General features: G+C 28.4%; 1 protein-coding gene across 4 annotated transcripts in view; it reads left to right on the top strand.

Annotated features, from left to right (window-relative positions):
* Positions 1-25,042, top strand: part of LOC142333902 (solute carrier organic anion transporter family member 74D-like) — a 280,479-nt gene that overhangs the window by 227,803 nt on the left and 27,634 nt on the right. For all 4 annotated transcript variants that reach the window (XR_012758744.1, XR_012758745.1, XM_075381498.1 and 1 more), the window contains exon 2: positions 14,590-15,941. Coding sequence is in view for 2 of the 4 variants with exons in the window: in XM_075381498.1 (XP_075237613.1) it covers positions 14,618-15,941 (1,324 nt within the window). In the remaining 2 variants the exon portion in view is untranslated. The remainder of the gene's footprint in view (positions 1-14,589; positions 15,942-25,042) is intronic.

Consider the following 25,042-nt stretch of genomic DNA (forward strand, 5'->3'; position numbering starts at 1 on the left):
TTAGGATATTTTTCCAATAGTTTCTGTTGGCTTTTATTTACAATCCAGTTATACATGGACTCTTATCACCTTCGAAATGGTTCCCTTGGGAAGCCACGCAACGCTTCGAACGGTTTTCCCTCTCTTCATAGCAGTTTTGGAACTCAGAAACTGAAATATTTTTCAGATGGTTGGTTACAATTTTTTTCTTTTTTATATATCTACTGTTCCATAATGGTGTCCTTCGAGGTGTTTTTTTAAAGTCAGGAGCAGGAAAATGTCGCTGGGACTCAAGTCAGATAAATAAGGTAATTGAGGAACTACAGGAATGTTTTGTTTTTCTTTACCAAAAACTCATTAATTAAGAGTGCAGTCTGACAAGTTGTATTGTCATAATGCAGCATGTAGCTGTCTTTAATGGCTGGTGTCACACGGGCAACTCTTTTCCGCACACTTTCAAGAATTTCTCGGTAAACATATTGATCTGTCTGTCCTGTGTGAAAAAATTCCTTATGGACAATGCCATTACTATCGAAGAAAGAAATTAGCATGGTTTTGATTTTTGATTTGCTCATTTTTTCTTTTTTGGGACGTGGTGAGTTTGAAGTCTGCCACTCCTTGCTATGGCGTTTTGTTTCTGAGTCGTACTCAATTATACAAGCTTCATCACCGGTAATAACATCTTTTAGAAAATCTTGATCAGTTTTAGTTCGCCCTAGAAGATCGCGGCACACTTCCACCCTGTTGTTTTTCTGTTCAACAATGAGGTTTTTAGACCAGTTTTATACAAACTCTTTTCATGTCCAATTAATTCGTTTGTCAGAATTCGATGGATTGTTGTATGGTTGAAATTCAATTGTTTTGCAATCATTCTGAGAGTTAATCGCCGGTCGTACCGTATCAAGTCTCTGATTCGTTCTACGTTGTCGTCACTTTTTGACGTTACGGACGATCCACGTGGATCGTCCGTAACTGATTCCCAGGTATCTGAAAATGCTTTAAACCACCTATAAACTTGAGCTTGTGACATCTCTCTACGCTCTTTTCAATTTTTAAAAAGATGCAGTAGCATTCTCTACGAGTTTAACACAAAACTTGATTGCACAATATTGCTCATAATTAGTATCACTCATTTTTGTAACACCCAACAAAAACTAGTTCACGAAAATTTTGTTTACGTCTCACGCGGCAACAATAAACTAAAAATATTAGTGCCTAATATAAATCAGCTGTTCATATAACCATATCTTTACTAGTAACTTACATAGTTGCCACTTTGGCTGCCAATATAAACTAGTCTCGTTACCTTTTTTACACACCCTTACATTTTTACTTTACATTACAGTATTTTCCTCTCTACCCAAGTTAATGTAGCAATAACTTTGGAAAATATATTTTTTTTCTAGTAGCATTTTCACGTCTTAATTATAGTTAATTTACTATCCACATTTTCTTATTAATTTTATAAAAACGAAAATTAATCTAAAAAAAATCATTAATCTAAAAAATATGATGTGGACATCACATGACTTCCTTGTATACCTATTACATTACATAGACATGTTTTTAAATTGAGAATTACATAAAATTTTATTTCATTAATAACTTCGGATATTTTTTCTTTCTTTTTCTTTTAATTATTATTGAATTATATTTAACCGTAAAACTTTTTTACAATCAGAGGTTAACAATTATTAATAGATCAATATATTTAAATAAAAAAAAAAAGTTAAAAAAAAGGAGATGAAGTCGGATTCGAACCGATGTGTCATTCTCTTGTAAGATCAAAATATTTCATTAATTAAAATTTGATTTGTCTATAAATCATAAACCAATGAAAATAAGTACCACTTATGATATATCGTTGAAAATCTCTCAACGAGGGCTTATTACTCCAATTAAGGAAAAGTCTAAAATTCAATTTTCTGTTTTTGATTTTGGGCTTTTTTCGACACTTCTGGTTCAGTCGATTGCAATAAAAATGGGACGGGTGCATAACTATATGTTACAAGAGTTCTAAATCCAAAATTTCAACATCCTCCGGCTAATCGTTTTTGAATTATGCGAGATACATACGTACGTACAGACGTCACGCCGAAACTAGTCAATATGGATTCAGGGATAGTCAAAATGGATGTTTCCGTTGAAATCTGAAAACTGAAATTTTTCGCGATCACAATATTTCCTTTACTTCGTACAATAAAGTAAAAAATGTCCAAATTTTAAGTAAGAAAATATTAATTACCAAGGCGGATAGGATATTTTAATACTTTATATTTGAAGAAAAAATTCAGTAATGCAATCTGATTACTTTGTTTATTTATGTGAACAGAAAGTTATTGAGAATTTAAAATAAGTTCACCTTCGATTTTTTATTGTTAATAAGTAGTGATTTTTTGATTAGGCTTCACTCATTTGCAAATAATATAAAACGTAACTAATACATCTACAACCGATATTATTTTCTTAGTTGTATAACCGAATAAAACGATCATCTCTGCTGATAAATAAGGATCATATTTCGTAATATAATTTAACTGTCTCCACTTAGATCAAATGGAAGATAAATCGGGTAAATACTGGATGGAGTATTTCTTAGAATCAAGTATGTCTATTGTTACAAAAAAAAAACAAATAAAAAAATAACCTTGTGTATTTAAGCTAGCTCGTGTCTGTTTTTCTTTAAATTATTTTCAATTTAATTATCTGATATTTTTGATTTACATATTTCTCCGTATTTTTAATTAGCCTATGTTTTGTTTAATGATTGTCTTGTCTTTTATTATTTTACCACTATTTTTACTTCCTTTATATTTATAGGAATTTTTTTTCTTGTATCCCTAACCAATTTTAGTGTTATTTATTTATTTATTTGTTATTGACTTATTTGTGTTTTATTTTTTAAAATATCAGCATATTCGTTTAACCATCAATTGCTGTAATCGTTTATGTTTTTTAAGTACTTTACTTCCTACCTTAGCATTCATTTTACTGATTTTATGTTAAATTATAGTCAAAAAAAGGTATCCCATATAGTAATTATTTCTATGGCAGGTAAGTCGGCGCATGAGGTGTTCTCGTACAAACAAATAAGCTTGTTTGTTATCTCTTATGTCCAAAGTATTTTAAAAGCTATTTCTTAGGAGATTGTGGCCAGTTTTAGAACGGGAACAAGCTATTCCTGACCACCAGTTCGGTTTCCGCAGTGGTAATCAACCATTGAACAGATACATAGGATTATTCGTGTTGTCACCAATTGCTTAGAGGAGAAAAAATGTTGTTCTGTTGCCTTTCTAGATGTCCAGCAAGCTTTCAATAAGGTCTGGCTACCTAGTCTGCTGTACAAACTAATAAAAAACGAGTCTATTCAATCATCCATCTGATATTGCGTAGTAACCTGGACGGTCGCTTTTTACAGATTAAATGTAAGGAGGTGTTTTCTGATTTCCTTGACATTACCTCGGGTGTAACCCAGGGCTCAGTGTTGCGACCTATCCTCTACTCCGTCTTCACTGCGGATATTCCTGTTACGGACGATACTACTATTACATCGTTTGCCGATGTCACGGCAATCATAACCGTCAACGATGATCCAACTCAATCCTTAGGTAGGTCGCAGTCGGGATTAAACCTTCTAGCTGAGTGGATGAGGAAATGGAAAATTCAAGTGAATCAAGCGAAGTCGACTCATATGACTTTCTCGATGAGAAGGGGTGACTGTCCAGGAATCCATTTAGATGAGAGTGACGGTATTAAGTTATTCACCTAGATCGTCGTCTAGCATGGAAGGTTCATATTAAAGATAAAAGGAAGCGGGTAGATATAAAATTTAAAGAGCTGTACTGGTTTATAGGCAGGCAATCGGAAATGTTGGTATTTAATAACAAAGCTAGTATTGTACAAAGTTATCGTAAAACCGATTTGGAAATTTGGTTTCCAACTTTGGGGAGGCAAGTACCAGCAATATAAAGACTATTCAACGCTTCCAGAATAAAATTGCGAGATGCATAACGCAGGCGCCATGGTTCGTTCGGAACATCGAAATCACTTATGGTTACCGTATGTTCGAGAAGAAGTAAATTGATTGGTAACCAAATACAAATTAAACCTTAATGACCACATGAACTATGTAGCTGTTAATCTCTTGGAAATGGTGAAAATGTTAATACAGTTAAAGCGGCTACATTATTAGACCTAGGAACTAATACTGATTCTTCTATTCTTGAATTGTGCATCTTCAAAGTATTTATGTTAATATTTATGATTGTTTATGTTTCTGGTGTCATTTATTCTGTTATTTTTTTTACCTTCCAGTTTTATTCTTATTACTGGACTTTTTATGGTTTTTAGTACCTAGTTGTGTTGGCTGGCTCTATGTTGCATATGTTTTCTTTGATTTATTATTGATGTTTTTAGAATGTATTTAACTAAATTTTTTCAAGGAAATTCCTTTACACTTGCTTATTGTAATGAAATTTACTTATGGTTTCTATCATAAACTGATTGTATATATGATTTGAGACACATTTATGTGTAAACAGAACTGTAAATCGCATTTTAATAAAATCTGTTCTATCTTGTTCTGATTAATCTACTTCAGTTTTCAATTGTTATCGAATTATTTTTTACGTACAGAATTTTCCATTGATATAGCATTTATATTTAGAATTTTAAAATTATTTTGACCTATGGTTTTTAATGTACCTGTAACTTAGTTGTCGTAGGTTATTTTTAACTGACTTGGTTTTGATTTTTTATTTAATTGAAATTTGAATTGTATAATAGTTTAGTATCAACATTTTTATCATCTTCTTGTTAAAAAAAAAAAAAAATTGAATTCATTTCTGAGGAAAATCAGTTACTGCTTTTAACTTTATTCATTTATTAGCTTACTGAATAGTGAAAGTTGCATTCAGTTTTGTTCTCCAAAAATTAAAATGCAAATGATAGTTTGTTTAAGGAATAGGACGACGTTGAAACTTAATATTAAAATTTCTTATTAAAAGTAGCAGGTTTTTTTCTAGTTTATTTTACGTATTAAGACACAATTGAATAATGAGTTCATATTCAGAATAATAACGTACGAATATTAATAGGCGAATTTGAACTCTCATACTTCGTGTAAATCACTGTTAGTTTTTTTGCTATTTCACTTACGTATGCGGAAGTGAAAACAGATCATTTAATATGTTAATGTTGTGGTTCAGATGAAGTCCGTCATCCGGGAGCCGAAGTCATTTATTTCTCTTATGCAACAGAGATTGTTTAGCGACGCACGACCCAATAAAGCGCATACATATTATAATTTGAACCAACTGCTTGCTATCGGTTACGTCCTGAATGCATTCATGCATATTGCTGCAACATCCGTCCGTTAGTTTACGAGTAACTTTTTTATACATCGGATATCTACAAATTATCTATCGAGTTGTATTAATTTCTTGCGTCGCTTCGTTTACAGGCGAGTAAAATAAAAGCTACTGTGATGTAAGTTGTGCTATGTAAATTAGTTATTTTTGGTATTAATAACTTAATTGTTTTTCATATTAATATGATTATCTCACAATATTTTATCCGTATTTAAAACTTGAACTTTTTGAAAAAGTTTTCTTAAGTTCCAGCGTGTAAGTCTAAATTTAATTTTTAGTTGTTTTGTAGGATTAAAAGAGATTCGCCGTGTAAGTTCAATTTAAAACAAGTCATTGCTACGAAGATTGTACTGATCGACTCACGACGGTTAGATATTTACACAACTGACAAACAGTTGTAGGTCATGGTTTTTACATCCGGCTTTACAAACCGACGCGGTTATTTTTAATTTAATGTAGGTCTATGCGTTCATTAAACAGCATATTTTAATTCTATTGCTCGCTTATATACATAACATTTTACCAAGACCTATAAAATTTGATTCTTTATTTTTGACAAATTTTTATATTTTGAAAAATTCAACAATAATAAAGAGCGATCAGAATATATTCTTAGTAAAATAATCATTGCGATTACCGAGAAAGTGAATTAAAAATTAAATTTCCGAGAATTTACCGACGCACGACCCCTTTTTCCGACAATTTACCGGTTTTTTTAAAATTATTTTTTGTTTTATTTTATTATATTGTGAGTCATTTGATTTAATTAATTTTTTTTTATTTTCAATTGGATGTTTGATTTTTTTCTTTCCCTTTATTTTTAATTTTTATTTCTTGTATTTTAGCTTAAGACAATTAATATTAATAAAAAATAACTCTTTCATAATACGCTATACAATTTAAATAGTGTTTTGACCGATTTGCAGAACCAGGGATGAGAATAGGTGCATACAAACCAACTTTTACCCTTCTAAATAAACTAAATTAATTTATAGCTAACAAAACCAAAAAAAAAGTTATAAAAAATACATTATTGACAATGTTTTTTAAGTTATTTTTGTTCTTTTAATAATATATTACTTTAAATATGCAAATTTTTCCAAAAAAAAAAAAAAATACAAATTGTATTTTAATAAATTAATGTAGAAAACTCACACCATTTTACTTTTAGATTACATTAGATACATTCTCTCTTAATGAACGAATTATGCATTAGAAGGAGAATTGGCTTCAGCATATTTCTAGATCAGGTAATGATAGATGGGTTAACCAAGTGATTAATTAGAAGTATGGCAAGACTGCTGAAGAGGTGTTTATGATTTCTGCTTAAAGTTGGTACGAGTTAAATGCCTATCCAGGATTGAAAGATGAAGAATAAATTAATCTTGAAAAGTCATACCATTTTACTTTGATCATATAAATCCCCCAGTTTTTCCCTGTTGCTTTTTTAATTACACTGTTTACTAAAAAATCTTGACTTATAAATTATCATCTCTTAATCACTTCCAGGAAGATTTTAGCAATTTTTATTTCAATAAAAACCTTTTTATTTATTAATTTGTATATTACCTGAAGCACAATAACTGCAGGCTTAATAATTATAATTACTGTAGTTTTATGAATGATGATGATACTATGTGATGTTATAGAAGTTTATTATCTTCTTTATGCATATAATTGCAGCTATGTTTGTGGCAAAAAAGAAAAATGCAGTATTTTCCCTCCTCTTCTAAAATTTTTCCACTTAGTTCTTGATTCAATAAGAATGAATCCACTAGTAAGTTCTGATGGGGAACTCAAAGAAGGGGTTTCTACGTTTATTATTTTTTTAAATCAAGTTTCTTTTGAAGTTTGAGAATCTCATATATGAAATCATTGTGTATGAATATTTTGCTCCAAATATTAAAATACTAATGAGAAACTGTATTTCAACATAAAAGATTTTAGATTAAGAGTACCTATTATTATTTAAAATTAATTATGTATTAATTTCTGTACTCTATTTGTGGGTCCAGCTCTTTTAATTCTATATATTTTTAATCGGTTTGATTTTAAGGAGAATTTTGGGCATTGAAATCATAAACCAATTTTATTTTTAATCTTACAGAAAATTTATTTAAATATTTATTATTAGATTAATTAAAATATTGTTTTAATATCAGTTCAAAGAATGTAATGTGTTAAACAAACATGAGTTATCTCTTTATAAAGGTTGCTCATAGCGTATTTATAATAATTTCTTATAATATTACCTCTTTATATAATATTACCAGATAATAATTTCTGGTAACCACATATCTCTTTTAGTTTCTCTTTTATAATGTGTAATTATGTTATTATTCTTGTTAAATATTTTGTAATTTGTCAATGAAGCACGGGGACAAAAAAGTACGAATTTCTGAGAATGTGAATAATTTTAACTGGATTGAAATATATTTTGATCCTATTTTAAGACAATAATAGAAATTAGTGTGTGTTTCAATGCACAACGTGGGAAAAGTATTACATTTACGTTGCAAATGTAAGCTTAGTAGACAACACGTAAACTTCCCACCTTATTTCCTGTTCTGTTGTGTTACAGTGAACTTATTACTATTATTTTATTGTTGCGACTATTGCTATTATCATTGTATTGTTACAACCATTACCCAGTAACTCACTAACATACTTCATGCATTGTTAAAAAGAATTTACTACTTTTTCTATTTACTCAGTAATTTGTTTATTCAGTCTCTATGTGATGAACAATGATATCAGATATGTCTATCTGCTGGTTTTTATTAATTTATTTTTATTTCTCTTTACGTATGAGTTCATTCATTAAAAAAAATGTATTGTGGTCAGGAGCTTTCCATTCAAAATAAAAATTTCAGATAACTGTATAAATAAAAACAGTTTTAATCATTTTATTCCATAAGGTACTAAATTATATTTATTTACTCATTTTTGATGTTTTGATATAAAAAAGAAATTAAGATTTATATGTGAATAGATTTTACTGTAAAAAGAAAATGGTTGTGGAAATCCCTTCAATGCTTCTATGAACTGAAGTCAACTTATAAATAGATGTTACCAGTTTTATACAATTAAAAACAACTGTGTTTGCTTATGATTTAAATATGCACGTAAATAAATTCATACCTTTAAAAAAAATCCATGTAGTTTTGTTACTTTTTAATATTGTCATTATAAGAGTCAAATTTATTCGAACTTTAACATTTTTTTTTTATAAAATGCAGCTTATAAATTATTTATTTTAATGAAAACAATTTTCTTTATGTTATTTATTAATTTTATCCATATAATTTTCCAAAAGAAGATAGATTTAATATAAACCATTAGGAAGTTTTATGTGAAAAAACATCCAGTATAATTTCACATTTCATAACATTATACTACTTTTTTAACTACAGATTTTTAAAATCCAATGAACTTCCTTATCTCCCTACCACATGAAGGAGAAGATTTTTTGAACAAAATTGTCACAGGGGACAAGACATGGGTCCATTTCAAAACTGATGAAACCAAAGAACAATCCAAACAGTGGATGCATTCTCATTCTCCCAGTAAACCAAAGAAGTTCAAGCGAACATTCTCCAACAGAAAGTGTATGGCTACTGTGTTCTGGGATCGGAATGGAGTTCTCTTGGTGTAATTCATGGAACTGGCACGACCATCACTGCAGCCTCATACTGCGTGATCTTCAACATCTGCGAAGGGCAATTCAGATTAAGTGGAGAGGAATGTTATCATCAGGCATTGTCTTTCTCCATGACAATGCTCGGCCGCACACTGCAGCTGTAACAAAGAAGCTCCTGCAGCATTTTCATTGGAAAGTGTTTGATCACCCACATACAGCCCGAACTTGGCTCCATCCAATTTTCACCTCTTTGCTCACATGAAATGCTGGCTAGGAGGACAACATTTTGGCACAGAAATAGACCTGCAGACCAGCGTAGAAACATGGCTGAAAACACAGGGGGCTCTGTTCTATGATGAGTGTTTTGGAAAGTTGGTACCACATTATGACAAATATCTAAATTGGAGTGGGGGCTATGTAGAGAAATAGTGTAACTATGTAAGTACTTGTTACAAATAAAAATTTTTTTATTTTCACTGAGGTTTTAATTTCGTGACCGATCGGACCTTGAAAAAAAATAACCCTCGTAGAAACTCTATTATTTCCATTATTAACATAATATCATTAACAAATACTCTAATTAACAATTCCTGTAATAAAATTTATTAAGTTACAATAATATTAATTAATTCTGTTAATTAATATATACAAAATATTTATTTTTTTCTATACAAAGGAGTTACATTAGTTTGCTGATGTACAATATCTAGTACATTCTTATTTATGATTGACACACCTGGATTCTTTCTTCAGACTCATGATGTTCACTATACATCCACTATTAAGAACTACTATAGACTTAAGGTGGCACTTAGACAAAATGTCTCCTCCATTTTGGTGGGCTTATTATACTGTTATAGATTTGGTTTCGTGAAGAAGGCAACTTCATTTTTCACCTTCCTTAGTAAGCTTGGCAAAGGAGGTGTTGCATAGCAATAGTAAACAGTAATAGTTCTAGCATTTTTGGGAGTGACTTTCTCTTATGTCTGGTCACTTTACAATAACCCACCGGGTTGGTCTAGTGATGAACGCGTCTTCCCAAATCAGCTGATTTGGAAGTCGAGAGTTCCAGCATTCAAGTTCTAGTAAAGCCAGATATTTTTACACGGATTTGAATACTAGATCGTGGATACCGGTGTTCTTTGGTGGTTGGGTTTCAATTAACCACACATCTCAGGAATGGTCGAACTGAGAATGTACAAGACTACACTTCATTTACACTCATACGAATCATCCTCATTCATCCTCTTGAAGAATTATCTTAACGGTAGTTACCGGAGGCTAAACAGGAAAAAGTGAAAGGTCACTTTACAATTAATTATGTCACCTAACACATGCGCGCGCACAAAAAGATTTTCATTAATTTTTCTTTAAGCTTATGTATGTTACCTAATTTATGAATTAAATATGATCAATCCACTTCATACAGTAAGTTAAGTAGGAGGGGTGTTTTTTAAAGTTTAAATCCATCTTCAGTTTGGTTTCTTCCATCTGGATGTTTTAATGTTTCCTTTTCGATTTAACATTTTAGTTAATTAACACTATCGCTTTTCTATATTAATTATTATTTTATTAGTAAACCAAAATAGTAATAAATAATCAAAATAATTTTGTATTATTTAATTAATATTTTAATTGTGAATTGATTTTAATTTTCAAAAGTAGGCTTTCCATTCAATTTCTACTTTTATCAAGGGTTCAGAGGTTCTCTGACCAATATTTGGAAGTTGCTTTCTAAACAAAATTTGTGATTTACCAATGAGTTTATTTTATGTTAAATATGCAGATAACTGGTGATTCACAAAAATAATAAACATCAAGAAATGTCATGAAATAGTTGTCATACTTTGTCTATATATAAGCAGAAGTAAAGTTTGAAATATGTGCAACAGCATCAGAACCACTTATAAATTTCAACCTTTTTCTGTTTAAAAATATGTGTTTTAAGTAACTAAACTGCTTTAGTTTTAAGTTATCAATTTGCTGAAAATAGGATTTTAGAATATAAGTAATGTTTTGATTGATAAATTGATCATTTAAAAAAAGATTTAATTTCCTTTTGCTACAACATTATTAAGTTAACAGTTTAATCAGCCTACTTATCTTTAGTGGAAATTATATTTCAAATCTTATTCCGATTGGTTTATTAACTCTCAGGCTACTTTAGATACAAATTTTATGAAAAATTGGCTAAGTAACACAATTAATTATATCAAATATTATTTGATGAATTTATTTAATGAGTTCAGGAAGACTTTAAAAGCAAAATTGGAAATAAATCAATATCAAAACTATTGTAATTGTATTTTATTTCCTAGTAATGGTTGCTGTATTGTTAAAATCGCTATGATATTAGCTGAGCGTAATTGTCTGTTAAGCTCAATTAAATTATTTAAATTTTTTATCTATATTTGTAATTTACATTTATGAAAGAACTTTTGTAAATGCTAATATTTAAATATTATTTTTTAATTTTGTCATCATTAAGCATAATGAATGATTATCTAACCTCATTGGCAAAGTAACGGATATTTAATCTGTTTTGATTATTGTTTTCTACAGTATGCTAATTAATTAACTGTTTTTAAATAATGGGGCTAGTGGATAATATTATTAATTTTTTCCTATTTTCATTTTTAAATTTAATTGTAATTGATTAAACTAACAGTAAGATTTTAAATAGGATTTTTTTATTAAAGCTATTGTAAAGTGCAAATGGGAGGCATTTAAAATCAAATTAAAAATTTAGTACAGTTTCAGACTAATTAATCTGCATAAATCAATTGTTAAAACTAAATATTTACATTACACATTGTATGTGCATATTAGCATGACAAATGCAATTATTTATTTTTATAAAAAGTAAAAAACAAAAATATCAAGTTTAAATATAAAGACTTAACTATTCATCTTTTATTTTTACATTGTGTGTAATTAATTACGTAAAATATTTTTGTGTAGCTAGTTCCTTTAATTTTTTTACAAGAAATAAATAGAAATTTTCTCTTCGTTTTAATATTTATTTTGTAAAATGATTTTTTTTTAAATCCTAAAATATTTTATAATTATTTGAAAGTAATATAGCTGAATCTATTTTTAGAAATGTAATATGAAAACTAATGTTTATTTTCAGAAGAATCAAAATTAATTAATAATAAGGAAACCTAGATAATGATTATTATTGTTACTTAAAAATCAGTGATTCTATGCACCCATTGTTGCATTTTCTATTGAACTTTGTAATAAAGAGTCATAGTGTTACGATTACTTTTACAATTAACTGAAAACAGGTGTGGTTTCTTTTTTTAGATGATATTAGTTAATAAATAGCAGTAGTTTGCAGTTACCCCCAGTGGAAACTGTAACCAAAATTAATTACAAATTCAACCTATGGAAACTACTTTAATTAATGTGATTTGTTTATTGACATCTTTCCATCTTTCCTTTACATAATTTCTCTTATGCTTATAAATAAAAATAACATTTTACCAATGGTGGAATGATAATGCCTCTAACTTTCATTTAGAAAGTTCTGAGTTTGAACCCCAGTTAGGCGTGAAATTTGTTCACACTTTACAAAATTCATTAATTCTCATCAAAAAAAAAAAAAGAAAAGAAAAGAAGTTGGTGAACTGCTATAGGTCATACATGGCTTTAGTTACCAGAAAAATAATAAAAATGAGAAAAACAGTACTATTCTCTGAGACATACCAAGTATTATGGAAAGATTGCATTGTAAAGCGCATAGTTTACTATACTGTCAAGGACACAAAAAATGTTATTTTATTATTTTGTTTGAAAAGCAGATTGGATTTGTAACTTACCACTTGACATCATTTTTTATCATTAATCTAACTGAAAATGATAAAAATTAAAAGCAATAATTATACTACCTTTTCTAGACATTACAATTTTATAGGCTTTGTTATAAATAATACACATTATTTATCTTTATCTGAATCATTTTATAAACTGCTAATACTGTAACAAAAAGTACACATTTAAAAAAGTTATCAATGTGTTTAGTATACAAACATAGTTCTAATCAACTAAACAGTCATTCACAACAGACCTCCTTCATCAAATAAACCTGCTTAAAATACGCATTAAATAAAGTTATTTAATAAAGTTATTTAAATCTAAGTAGATTTTATATCTTTAGCAGTTAACTGACAATACACAACTGATATGCAGAAACTGATATGCAGATTTTTAAAAAATCTGAAAAGCAATGAGTAAATAATCACAAAAATATACATTCTTTATATTTATAATAATTATATAGGTATTTAAAATATAAGTATGCATTTAATAGTTGATTGATTGTAATAAAAATAATAATACTTTAATGCATACTTAATGAGATACAAAGAACACTCAGTGAAGAATTTCAAAATGTGATGTAATTTTAATATTATGTCATATTTTATGTTCAATTAATTTATAGATGTATGATTTTTATAATAAAATTATAAAATTTATTATAAAAAACAGTAATTAGACAATTAACCAGCTGAAAAATTATTTATTGATAATTTAAAATGTAGTTAACATAACCGGCTGAAAAAAGCAAAGATTCAAGATTATCATACAGTTATCTTCATTCAAATTCTCATCACATCTCGCAATCTTATATTCTTCAATAGTTTTTATTGCAGATATTGCCTTAATTGATCAGAAACTTTAGACACTGTATTATTTCATTAGAGAAAATACAACTTACATAAAATTAATTAAAACAGCAAATTTGTTAAAGCAGAATATATAATTACTTAATATGGTATAATTTTTTTTTAACAATTTGGAATTACTGTGATAATGACATGTGGTGGTATGTGCGACATATGGAAGGGGTATTTGGAATAAGGTAAGGTCATGAAAAAATTGTGGTGTTAATTGAAATATATTAAAAAAAGTTTTGTAATTTACAAAAACATTAATTGTCAGTTTTGTTGTTTCAAATATATTTCTATAAAAATTGTGTATAAAAATTTATATCTGTACAATATAAATAAAATAATAATTCAAGATTACACTTAGTAATACTTTGTTAATATTTTTTATTTAAAGATGAGTTACAGTGTTTAAGAATTTACAGTGCACTTTGTGCTTTTTTTTTAAAAAGTTAACTATTTTCTATATAAGTAGTTTAGATCAAGAAATGTTAGTACTTCACTTGGAAAAATGGATGTAAATCATATTAATGAAAGTTTATGAAGGTTAAAAGGTTACAATAACCTTCTAAATGATTTACAAATAATTAAAAATTGAAAGAATTGTGTTTTGTGTGCTCAGTTTTTCAAACGACATCAAGTTATTAGCCACTAAAAATGCTAAGTGAACTATAAAGATTCAAATGCACAAGTGTATCATGCGTTCTTCTGTAATCCATGGCAATGTGTTCATTGAGCATAGCTTTTGCTGTTACCATTTTATCTTACTTCACACCTTTTCAATATTCTACTAATTCTAGGTTCATTTCCAAAATGTTACTCCCTGAGGCATTTCATGTATTATTTAGTTATTGTTTTATGATATATAAAAAAAAAACGTAGATCTTTACTCATTTATTAAAGAGTTATTTTTTCTTTTTTTTTACAGATATTTTGAAACATTTTGATTTTTGAAGATGGATGATCATATACCACCATCTGACGGATTTCATCCTAAAGACTGTGAAGAAACTGACATGCCTCCGCTTAATGATGGTTCTGATGTCTGGAGAAAGCAAATTACAAATGGAGGAACTGTTCTGCTATCAACTAAAAATGGTACTGGTGATGTGGATGCTCAAAAAGCAACAATGACTAAATATGCCGGTGATGACAGTGAAAAAGAAGACTTAAAGTGTGGGTTAGGACCTTGTACTCCCAAGTGGATACAAATATTTGCTTCAAAACAAGCCTTTTTAGTTACATTTTGTATAACGTGGGTGTTGCAAGGAATGTATTATACATATTTTGTGAGTGTTATCACAACAATAGAAAAACTCTTTAGGTTACAGAGTAAAACAACTGGGATGATAATGAGTGCTACAGAAATAGGACAGATTGGCTCGTCATTACTTTTAACTTATTATGGAGGGCAGGGTCACAGACCTAAGTGGATAGCTTGGGGAATGGTGTTATTTGCCGTGTCATCTTTTATTTGTTCACTTCCCCATTTTATATTCGGAAAACAACTTCTTCAGGCAAATGATATGTTATACACTGGGGTGTCTTCTACAGACAATTCCTCTGCTAACATCCAACCAAACATTTGCCATATACCCGACCTAGCTTCTTCCACTATTTCTGGATTGGCAAATGATTCTAATATAATGTCTGATAATTGTGGGGAAGAATTTTTAAATGGACAGAAAGCTCATACTGAAATAACAAAAATTGTATTAGCAATATTTTTTATCAGTTTACTAGGAGTTGGAATGGGTCAAACAGCTGTGTATACTCTAGGTATCCCATACATTGATGACAACATAGCTAGTCGTGAATCTCCACTTTACTTTGCCATAACAATTGGTGTCCGTATATTAGGTCCAGCTTTGGGCTTCATACTCGGATCATTATGTACAAGACTGTATGCAGACCTGTCTGTGAGTCCACAAATCACTCCAACTGACCCGAGATGGGTAGGAGCATGGTGGCTGGGTCTCGTTCTTGTATCTGCAATGCTTATGCTTGCCTCTTCTGCCATGTTCATGTTCCCAAAGAGGCTTAAAACCCATAGACCTATTGCTCCCACAAAAAAAACCAGAAGAGAGAACTGCAGGAAAAATCCCAGTTTGCGTGATTTTCCAAAAGCAGTGAAAAGACTGCTAAGAAATGATATTCTAATGTTTAGAACTGCAAGTAGTGTTTTGCATCTTTTACCGATTGCTGGTCTATATACGTTCCTTCCAAAGTATTTGGAATCTCAGTTTCGATTAGCAGCACATGCTGCAAATATGGTTTCTGGTAAGTATGAATTTATTCTTTGTGATTTTACTTACACATTCTTGCATGTGTGTATTTGCATGCTTAATTTGTTATTCTATTTTAGTTAGGAAAAAGTTCTTTAATTGTGTTCTGTTTGGGGATGGTTGATTTAAATGGTGAAAATAAAATATAAATACTTAAATTTTATCATCAATGTTCTGTTTTGCTTATTTTATCATCAATGATGTTTTAGTTAAAAGTATCTTTCTGATATTTATTTAGTATTAGTTTTGGCCATAGCAAATAGAATTCCAGGGCTGTTCTATAGACAGAGTCACTCCACATTAAACTTTAATAAAAATGGCTAGCCTGTCAAGTACTGGAAGATGTTTATATAGCATCTCAGGTAGAACAGTTATAGTTTTCTACTTGAACTGTTTGACATAGTACCTACCTAAGGAAAAGGCAATCAAGTCATTGGGATTCTCTCTTATCATGGTAGTTGACTATGTTCAGGGATCATTGAATTATCTTACTGTAATTTTCTTGTAATATTACTGTAGAATAAGGGGTCATAGATATCAGGGTATATATATATATATATATATATATATGACTGTCTTTTATGTTTTTTTTTTGTTTTATATACATTTGTTTAGCATTACCTTTGAAAGAGCTTTATGCTACAATAATCAATGATTTTGTTTCAAATTCATTGATTCAATGAAATATTTGAGTCCATTTTAATGAAAAGCAAATAAAACAGAAAGCTGTGTTGAGGATAGCAGATTTTAAAGTTGAAAAATCCTATCATATATATATAGACATCATTTTCCTCTTCTTAGGTAAAAAAAATATGTTATTTAAAGAAATTTCTTAAAAATTGATCAATGAGTTTTTTTGTTAAATGTAATTCATACATGATTTATTTTCCTCTTTTAATAAATTCTCACATCTTTTCAATAAATATTTTTATTTCTTTTTCAAAGACATATGTTGATTCCATCAAAGAAGCTGAAAATAAATTTTCAGTTTCTGTATTGTATAATAGCATAATATAGCGTGTATAACATAGTGTACAATGTATTAAAGCATAAGATATTGGATATAAAAATACAGTAATTCTCATATGTTATAGAAAAATAGAAACTAATTATATAGAGGAGATGTTGAAGTATAACTGTTTGTTTTTCTATGATTTTTATTGACTTTATTTTAAATAGAATCACCATTATAAATACATTAAAGTAAAATTTTTCTCTTTGTGTTTTACGATTCTAAAATGTTATTTACTCTCCTTTTTATATTTGTCTGATTTCGATCAGTTCTTACATTGTTTTATGAAAATTAATAGTAACAGAAATCCTAAATGGAATCATTAGTTTATTTTAAGTGTTATTATTATCAGGCTACTGATTGGTGCAATTTCTACTAAAATCATCAAACTGAGTCAGAAGAATAATTGAATATTTTTCAATATATTACTTGATCTATATTTAATTGCAGTACTAAAAATTACCAGTGTAGACCTTCACATCATAGTTATTATTTATACCATAATCTACTTATACCTATATATTACCTATTGGCATGAATTTATGTATTAGATAATAGATCATACCAAAATATTTAAACAAGAGATAAATATATAAAAATTAGAAAACATGACTGCCAAAATAAAAAAGCCATTGCTTTTTAATATAGGATAATTACTAATATAGTATAATTAAAGACCATGAGAGTGACAATTTTGTATATAGTATTATTTTGTTTTCAAATTTTTTGAATTTATTTAAACATGTGTATATATACACTCTCTTGGTAACTTAAGGATTCAAACGCAGGGTTATATATCTAAATTGGTTCAGCCATTGAGTTGCTATGATGGAACAAACATACATATATACATATGTACCGTAGTATATGTACATACACCTTAAATACATTATACTCCTTTTTGGGTACTAATGTAATAAATTATACTAGCAAATACCCTGTTTGAATTTTGAAAATTGGAAGATTGATTGCAATGATATAACAACATTTCTGAACATCTGTGATCTGTTCAACTGAGTGTGTACTTGATGCATGGAAAGGTTAGCCTTCAATCTACTAACAAATACCCCATTTGAATTTTGAAAATTGGATGATTCTTTGCAGAGATATTATAAGAGACCCCCATTACACCTACCAAAACAGCACCCCAGGTGCATTCTGTTTGTTACCAGTTGATGGTGATGATTGATCTAGCCTTGCACGAGGTGCTCGCATCATCTCATCACTTTAGTCTTACATGCAGTCCCAGTATTATTAAACAGAAATTCTTTAAATTTATTTAATATTATTTAACATAAGTTTAGTTCTATTATTTTTCTAATATTACTCATTCAGTTGATTAGAATCATTCAGTTCAAACCCAGCTCATGTAGTGATAGAAGCTCACAGTTCACATTTCATTAATTCAATTTATTAAAGTTTGTGCTTCAATTGTTCCACTACTATATATATATATATATATATATATATATATATATATGTATGAATATTTATTTAAATTAATATTCATACATATATACATCAAGAACAGCTTGTGATGTTTCAATAAAATTTGTTAAACAGTAATTAACAAAATTTGAAATTCTAAACATCAATTAACCTAAAAATGAAATACTTATGATATCTGTTAATAAACACTAATATCCAACACACAATAATTAGCTATTAAACAATTTTTTTTTTAAAGTTTTGTACTTAGTATCAGTTTCCAAGAAGTTAAAAAATTTAATCTGTCATTTTAAATTTGAAGATATAAAATTTTTGTATTTATTTATTTTGTTGAAAATTTAATTTAAATTAGTGAATCAAATTTCATTAAGTGCCTCCATCCGTTCTTCTAATCTCAGTTTTTAATAAAATAAAAAAAAAAACTAATAATAGACAAAAACTAATTGTTTCAAATGCGTAAGTTTTATGAATTATTTTTTCTGCATTATAAATAAATCTTTATTTAGATGGTACATAAAAATTAATTGTGTAGTTCATGTCAATAAAAGATAAATTACAAATATAAAAACAAATTATAAGATAAAGAATAAATATGTTTAAAGTCCATTATAATTATTTAAATACAAATACATGAAATAAAGTTAAGGTAAATATACTAAATATAAAATATTACTATAAAATAGTTCACAATTCAGAAGCCATTACTGAAAATTATTTTGAGCAATATGTACACATTGAACTAAATGCAGATAAAGCAAGTTTTCTGGGTTCTTTTTTTTGTTTTTTTTTTAAATTAGAATTATTTAAAACTTCATCAACATATTAATATTTTTTCTATAAAAGAAAATCTTTAATTGTATTTTAAATAAATTGGTAGGAAGATTTTTTAAATAGTTCGATAATTTATTAAAAATTACAATGTTAGCATAATAAAGCCCTTTCTTGTAAGCTAAATTATTGTGTTAAGTTATATGAAAATAGTTCTAAATAAATAAAAATAGTTTATATATATAAACACATGAATAAGTTAATATATTTAATTTCCTAAATATTGATATAACAGTTCATACTTATGGGGCACCAGTTAATCATCTGACAGCTCATTTTTGTATCTTAAAACTTGTTCAGACTTTTGAGAGAGGCTCAAGAGATAATATATTTTGTATGAGAATGTACATAGGCGTTATAAATATTTAATAATGACAAGCTTAATGTTTACTAAGGCACTTTAGACCAAAACAGTATGGCTTCATTTTGTTGCATACAAAATCAATTTGATCATCCCATGAGAACTTGTCAGCTAATAAAACATCAGAAATTTTTCTTTATGTGTAGCAGAAATATTGTGAATAATGGAAATTCTCTTCATGCAATCAGCAATTTACATGTACTTCAGAAGCACAATGCAATTGTTTTCTCCATATTTATAGTTAACTGGTTGTAATCCATCCTATAAATAATTTTTTGAGTTTCTATCATGCAATTTTCCATTTATTTTGAATAATTATCTTCAAAAATAGTTGTGTTGTATGTAAATATAGATTGTAGATTTTATGTATTATATTAACAAGTAGATATTATATTAATGAAATTGACTAGCATTTTATGTCGTTATATTTTATGTATAAATTTGAAAGTGATTGGCACAAAATTACGGCAGTTATCGTGTCCACAAGAAAATGAAATAAATATATAAAGTTTATATATATATATATATATATATATTTATTTATTTATTTATTTGTAAATGTATATATAAACTTTTGAACTGACAGTTGTTTTGGGGTACGTGAATAGTGAATATATGTCAAAATTTTCCCGAAGTCCAATCATGGTACCCATTACAATAGGTAGCTTTCTTATGAAATCTACCTAAAACAAGAAAATTCAAAAGTCAATGTATCATAATATTTTCAAACTTTAGAAAATACAGATAATAATCAAATGGGACTATAATTTTGTAAATTAGTGCTGAACCTTTCTTGAGGAGGGGAATAACAATAGAAGTTTTAAAGCAGATAAAGCACTCTGTTCTGAAAGATTAATTGATTAAATTTGTAAGGGGATATCAACAACTTCTAGACTTCTTTTAAAATACTAGCAGGGATATTAACAATACTCATGGAATATTTACTCTTTATATTTAAACATGTAAAATACAAGTTTTAAGTTCCTGGATATTAACAAGAAATAAAAATTGAAAATGAATAGCTTTGTTTGAAATGGATCCATATTATTGTTGATTGAAGTACTAGAAAAGAAATCATTTAAACCTTCTGCTCTCTGAATAGGGGATGAGATAACAGAACTACAGTCCTTTTGTACTTTTTGGTAAAGTTATTTGACCTGTTATATTTTCAAATTCGCTTTCATTATGATAAATGTCCACATTGTTTAGATTTATTGTTTGAATTAGATATTATTTTATCATAATATAATCTTTTAGCAACGTGAATAACTTCAGTGAAAACTGTTTGTAATCTTTTAATAATTTTGCAAGTTATCACACAAATTATACCTAAATATTTCACAGATATTTCTTAGCATAGAGGTAGATAGTTTATAATCTCTTTAGTAACCCATGCATTATTCTTTTTATTTTTAAACAGTTTCTTTTTTACTAAAAGGCAAACTAGCAAGAAAGCCTTTTGAAACTCAATAAGGAAATTGTCAAATCTTTCATCAAAGCTAATTTTGTTATTATATTCCTAATTGTTTATGGCAACAAGATTCTCAAGTTAATCCTTATTATTTACCCCTTGAAAGAATAAAAGTAATCATTTTCTTATTGCACATTTTCATTAATAAACAAATAGTGCTGCTGAAGTTTGACAATTATGATATGAAAGACCTTAATCTGCAAAAAAGGACAGAAAATTGTCTTTTAGTAAATACGTAAAAATATTGTCACAACAGTTTTGATGTAAGAAACACAATGCTAAAATATTGAACAACTTTTTTATTCACCAAACAATATAATATAATGATAAACTATAATGCTATGATGTATGTGAAAAAAACTTATTATTATTATTAATTTTGTTGTTTTTTAAATACAATAATGAAGCTCTTTGCTAAATAACCTTAGCCCCTAATAAATCCCTATATATATTGCATACTTTCTTAATAGAAAGGAGTATACTTAAGAAATTGTGCAAGGTGGTGATTAGTCTTCTGACTTCCATGACACTATGATAGCATCTCCATGTTTTCATGCAAAAGGTTCCAGGTTTGGATCCTGGTTAAACATGGTATTTTTGTAGAAAAAAATTTTTCTTTATAAAAAAAGAAAAAGTATTTATGTTTATGCATTTAAGGCTGTAAGTGTATTCCATTTTTAATTCAACAGATTTTCAAAGATGTTATTGCATCACTATTTTTGATTTTGATGATATTTGGTATATGAAAGCTACCCATTTTGTAGTGGCCAAAAATACTTTTTTATATTTAAAAAGATTAGAAGCTTTTGAAATGTGGTGCTATAGGAGAATCTTAAAAATCAGATGGGTGGATAAAGTGACAAATGAAGAGGTATTGCGACAAATAGATGAAGAAAGAAGCATTTGGAAAAATATAGTTAAAAGAAGAGACAGACTTATAGGCCACATACTAAGGCATCCTGGAATAGTCGCTTTAATATTGGAAGGACAGGTAGAAGGAAAAAATTGTGTAGGCAGGCCACGTTTGTAATATGTAAAACAAATTGTTAGGGATGTAGGATGTAGAGGGTATACTGAAATGAAACAACTACCACTAGATAGGGAATCTTGGAGAGCTGCATCAAAACCAGTCAAATGACTGAAGACAAAAAAAAAAATTTTTTTTTTTAATTTCTTGAGTATAGACTATTTTCTAACTTGCAACCAGGTAAAAACAGCCATTTTCTTCACTTTTTTAAAAACTGTTTTAAAAATATAAATGTATTTTTGCCACTACATGGTGGATAGTTATCGTATACTAAATATCATCAAAATCAAAAATAGTGATGCACTGATTATTTGTTAAATTAAAATAAAATACCCCTGTATTGCACTTAAAGCACGTGAAATAAATTAGGCATGTAGCTGCTGCTTTACAAATTTACAGAATTGAAATCAGTTTTGCCTTTTTTGAGATTAATGTTATTTATTAGAGTTAATCCTTGTAAGGAATAGAGTGAAATTACCATTTGCACTGGAGAATATTCCTGTATATTAATTTACAGAAGTATATTTGGCTTAAATAAAGAAGTCAATTGGAATCCTCTTCACTCTTCTACTTCAAAATCCTGAGATTAGAACTCTTTCACAAGCAAAAAAACAACATTGCTGATTGATGATTTTGTCATGTTATTGTAATATTGTGAGAGACAGCATTAAGAGAAATTGGTTCCAGAAATTCACATTTTGGTATACAATAGTTCATGATAAGGGGGAGAAAAGACAACACTCAGTTCTGACTAATGAACACATTCATTGAATAAATAATTTTTTATAAATTATTTTTTACAATTACTGAACTTTAAAGCAATAGGATTGTGGTAGGTTGCATTTCTGTAGATCTGTGCAAGGTGGGTGCTGAAATAACTGTTATACACAAACTTATAGAATGCTACTTAACATTTCCTTAGTGCTACAATATAAAGGAGAGAAGTACACTGATAGATTTATGAATGGAGACAAGACATTAGTTAAATTCATGAATATATAGACACCAAAGGTCAGTCCAGACAATTCACTCACTTGTCTTTTCTTGGTATCTTTCTTGGACAGAAAGATGCTCACTGTCCAGCTATCTAGCCAAAAAAATTCAATCAGTTTCTATTGATGGCTACATTATTGGGGCTCCAGAATACTTGAAATCTTGGAACTCCTTTTTGTTAAACCTATTGCTCTGGCAGTCTACAACCAATGTTATTTTTTTTCTTTTTTAAAATAAACTTTTGTCTCTACCTCTAGCATCAGTCCTTGTCCTATTAGTGAAGAGATTCCTTGGCAAAGCAGCTACAAAAACCTTTCTCATACAATAATTCTAGTTCATATAATTATTCTTGTTTTGTTGTATGTAGTTCACGCTGCAAAACAAAAGTGTGTAAATGGGTCTCAATGAATTGACAAAAATTATAACCATCATGAAGTTAAATTTAAAAGCTCTGAACTGTGGTTCCAATATGTGTATTGGAATACAAATATAGTTTTTATTTCCATTTTCATTTCTAAAATATCCTTCTCTCTTTTCCTGTTTATACCAATATACCAATGTCATTGTGTGACCTGAAGAACAATTTCTTACCGAACATAAAACTGCTTCGACTTACAGGAAACAGTATGGATATATCTCAGTCTAATTGTTAATAAATCGATAACATTCATTATAGAGATGTGTTTACAAGAACTGAACTATGTTAATGATATGGTAATATCGCTTGGAATATTGAAGTTAAGTGAGTGTATAAACAATTAAAACAGAGTATATCAGTTTCTTACACTAAGCCAATAGATAGATAATGAAGAGCAGATAGACAGCAAAGATCCCATCCTGATTTCGTCTTCTGAGCAGGAATAGTGTATGTAAATGATTGTTTTTCATTGAAAAGTGTATGTTAATTTGTTACTTTACACTATTTCAGTCTTTTTTATAATTGTGATGTGTGTAAATCATTTGAACTACAAGTGATACTAGCTACAGCTAAAGCTAAAACTTTTTTCTTATATAGGAATTATTCATTATCCAACCAACATTTGAGCAGAATATTTATGAAGGTTCACTTGTAAGATATCACTTTTATTTTAGCTGACTTGGTATACTGATACACAACAGTATCAGATCATTGAAGAAAATGCAATGGGAAACCACTTTACTTATAACTTTTCTTTGTAAGCTTGGCATGGGAAACTTGTTATTCATAAAATAACTAGACCGTAGCAATTACAATGGGAATGACTGTGCCTCAGTCAGGCCATCTTAAACATTATTTATGGAATTGAACACATAAACAATGTTGATAATAAAGTAGAAATTGAATATTCTGAGAAAATTGTTGGAAAAAATGATAGCAGTGACAATCACTATGTACTTCTGCAAGAAGAAGACTATGTTAATAATGATGCTATTTTTCCCATAAAATAGCAAAACAGTTGTGCTAAGAAGCATTGATCATTGAAAATGCATTAAGACTAAAAATGCTAAATTTTAGGGATTTAAGAAAATACAATCAATTTTTATTCATAGTAAACAATAATTTTTTAAACAGTACTAAAAGTTAAATAAATTATGAATAAAAATGTAATAAACACTAGTTTTTTGTTAATTCAACTAAATTTATTGAATTTATGGTAAATTTTTTTAACTATCTCTATTAAAGTAATATGGAAAAACCATTAATATTCTGGGAGAAATAAGATATATCTGTTGAAAAAGTACCAGAAATTTAATGTAACAGAAAGAGTATTATGCAGGTCTGATCATTTTTTCTGAACATCATGGTCAATATACGGTAAGTTGGAAAAAAACAGCCATCTGACTGTCTGTAATGGTGCAGCTCTTTGATAATTAATTTTCACATAAGTAATGTGGTTTAGTTGGACTCTGATAAATTTACAATGTACTAGTTTTCATGAGCATTTAACAACTTTACTTATGATTATACTTTATTT

This window comes from Lycorma delicatula, chromosome 1 (assembly GCF_047948215.1).
Source record: "Lycorma delicatula isolate Av1 chromosome 1, ASM4794821v1, whole genome shotgun sequence".
NCBI lineage: Eukaryota > Metazoa > Arthropoda > Insecta > Hemiptera > Fulgoridae > Lycorma > Lycorma delicatula.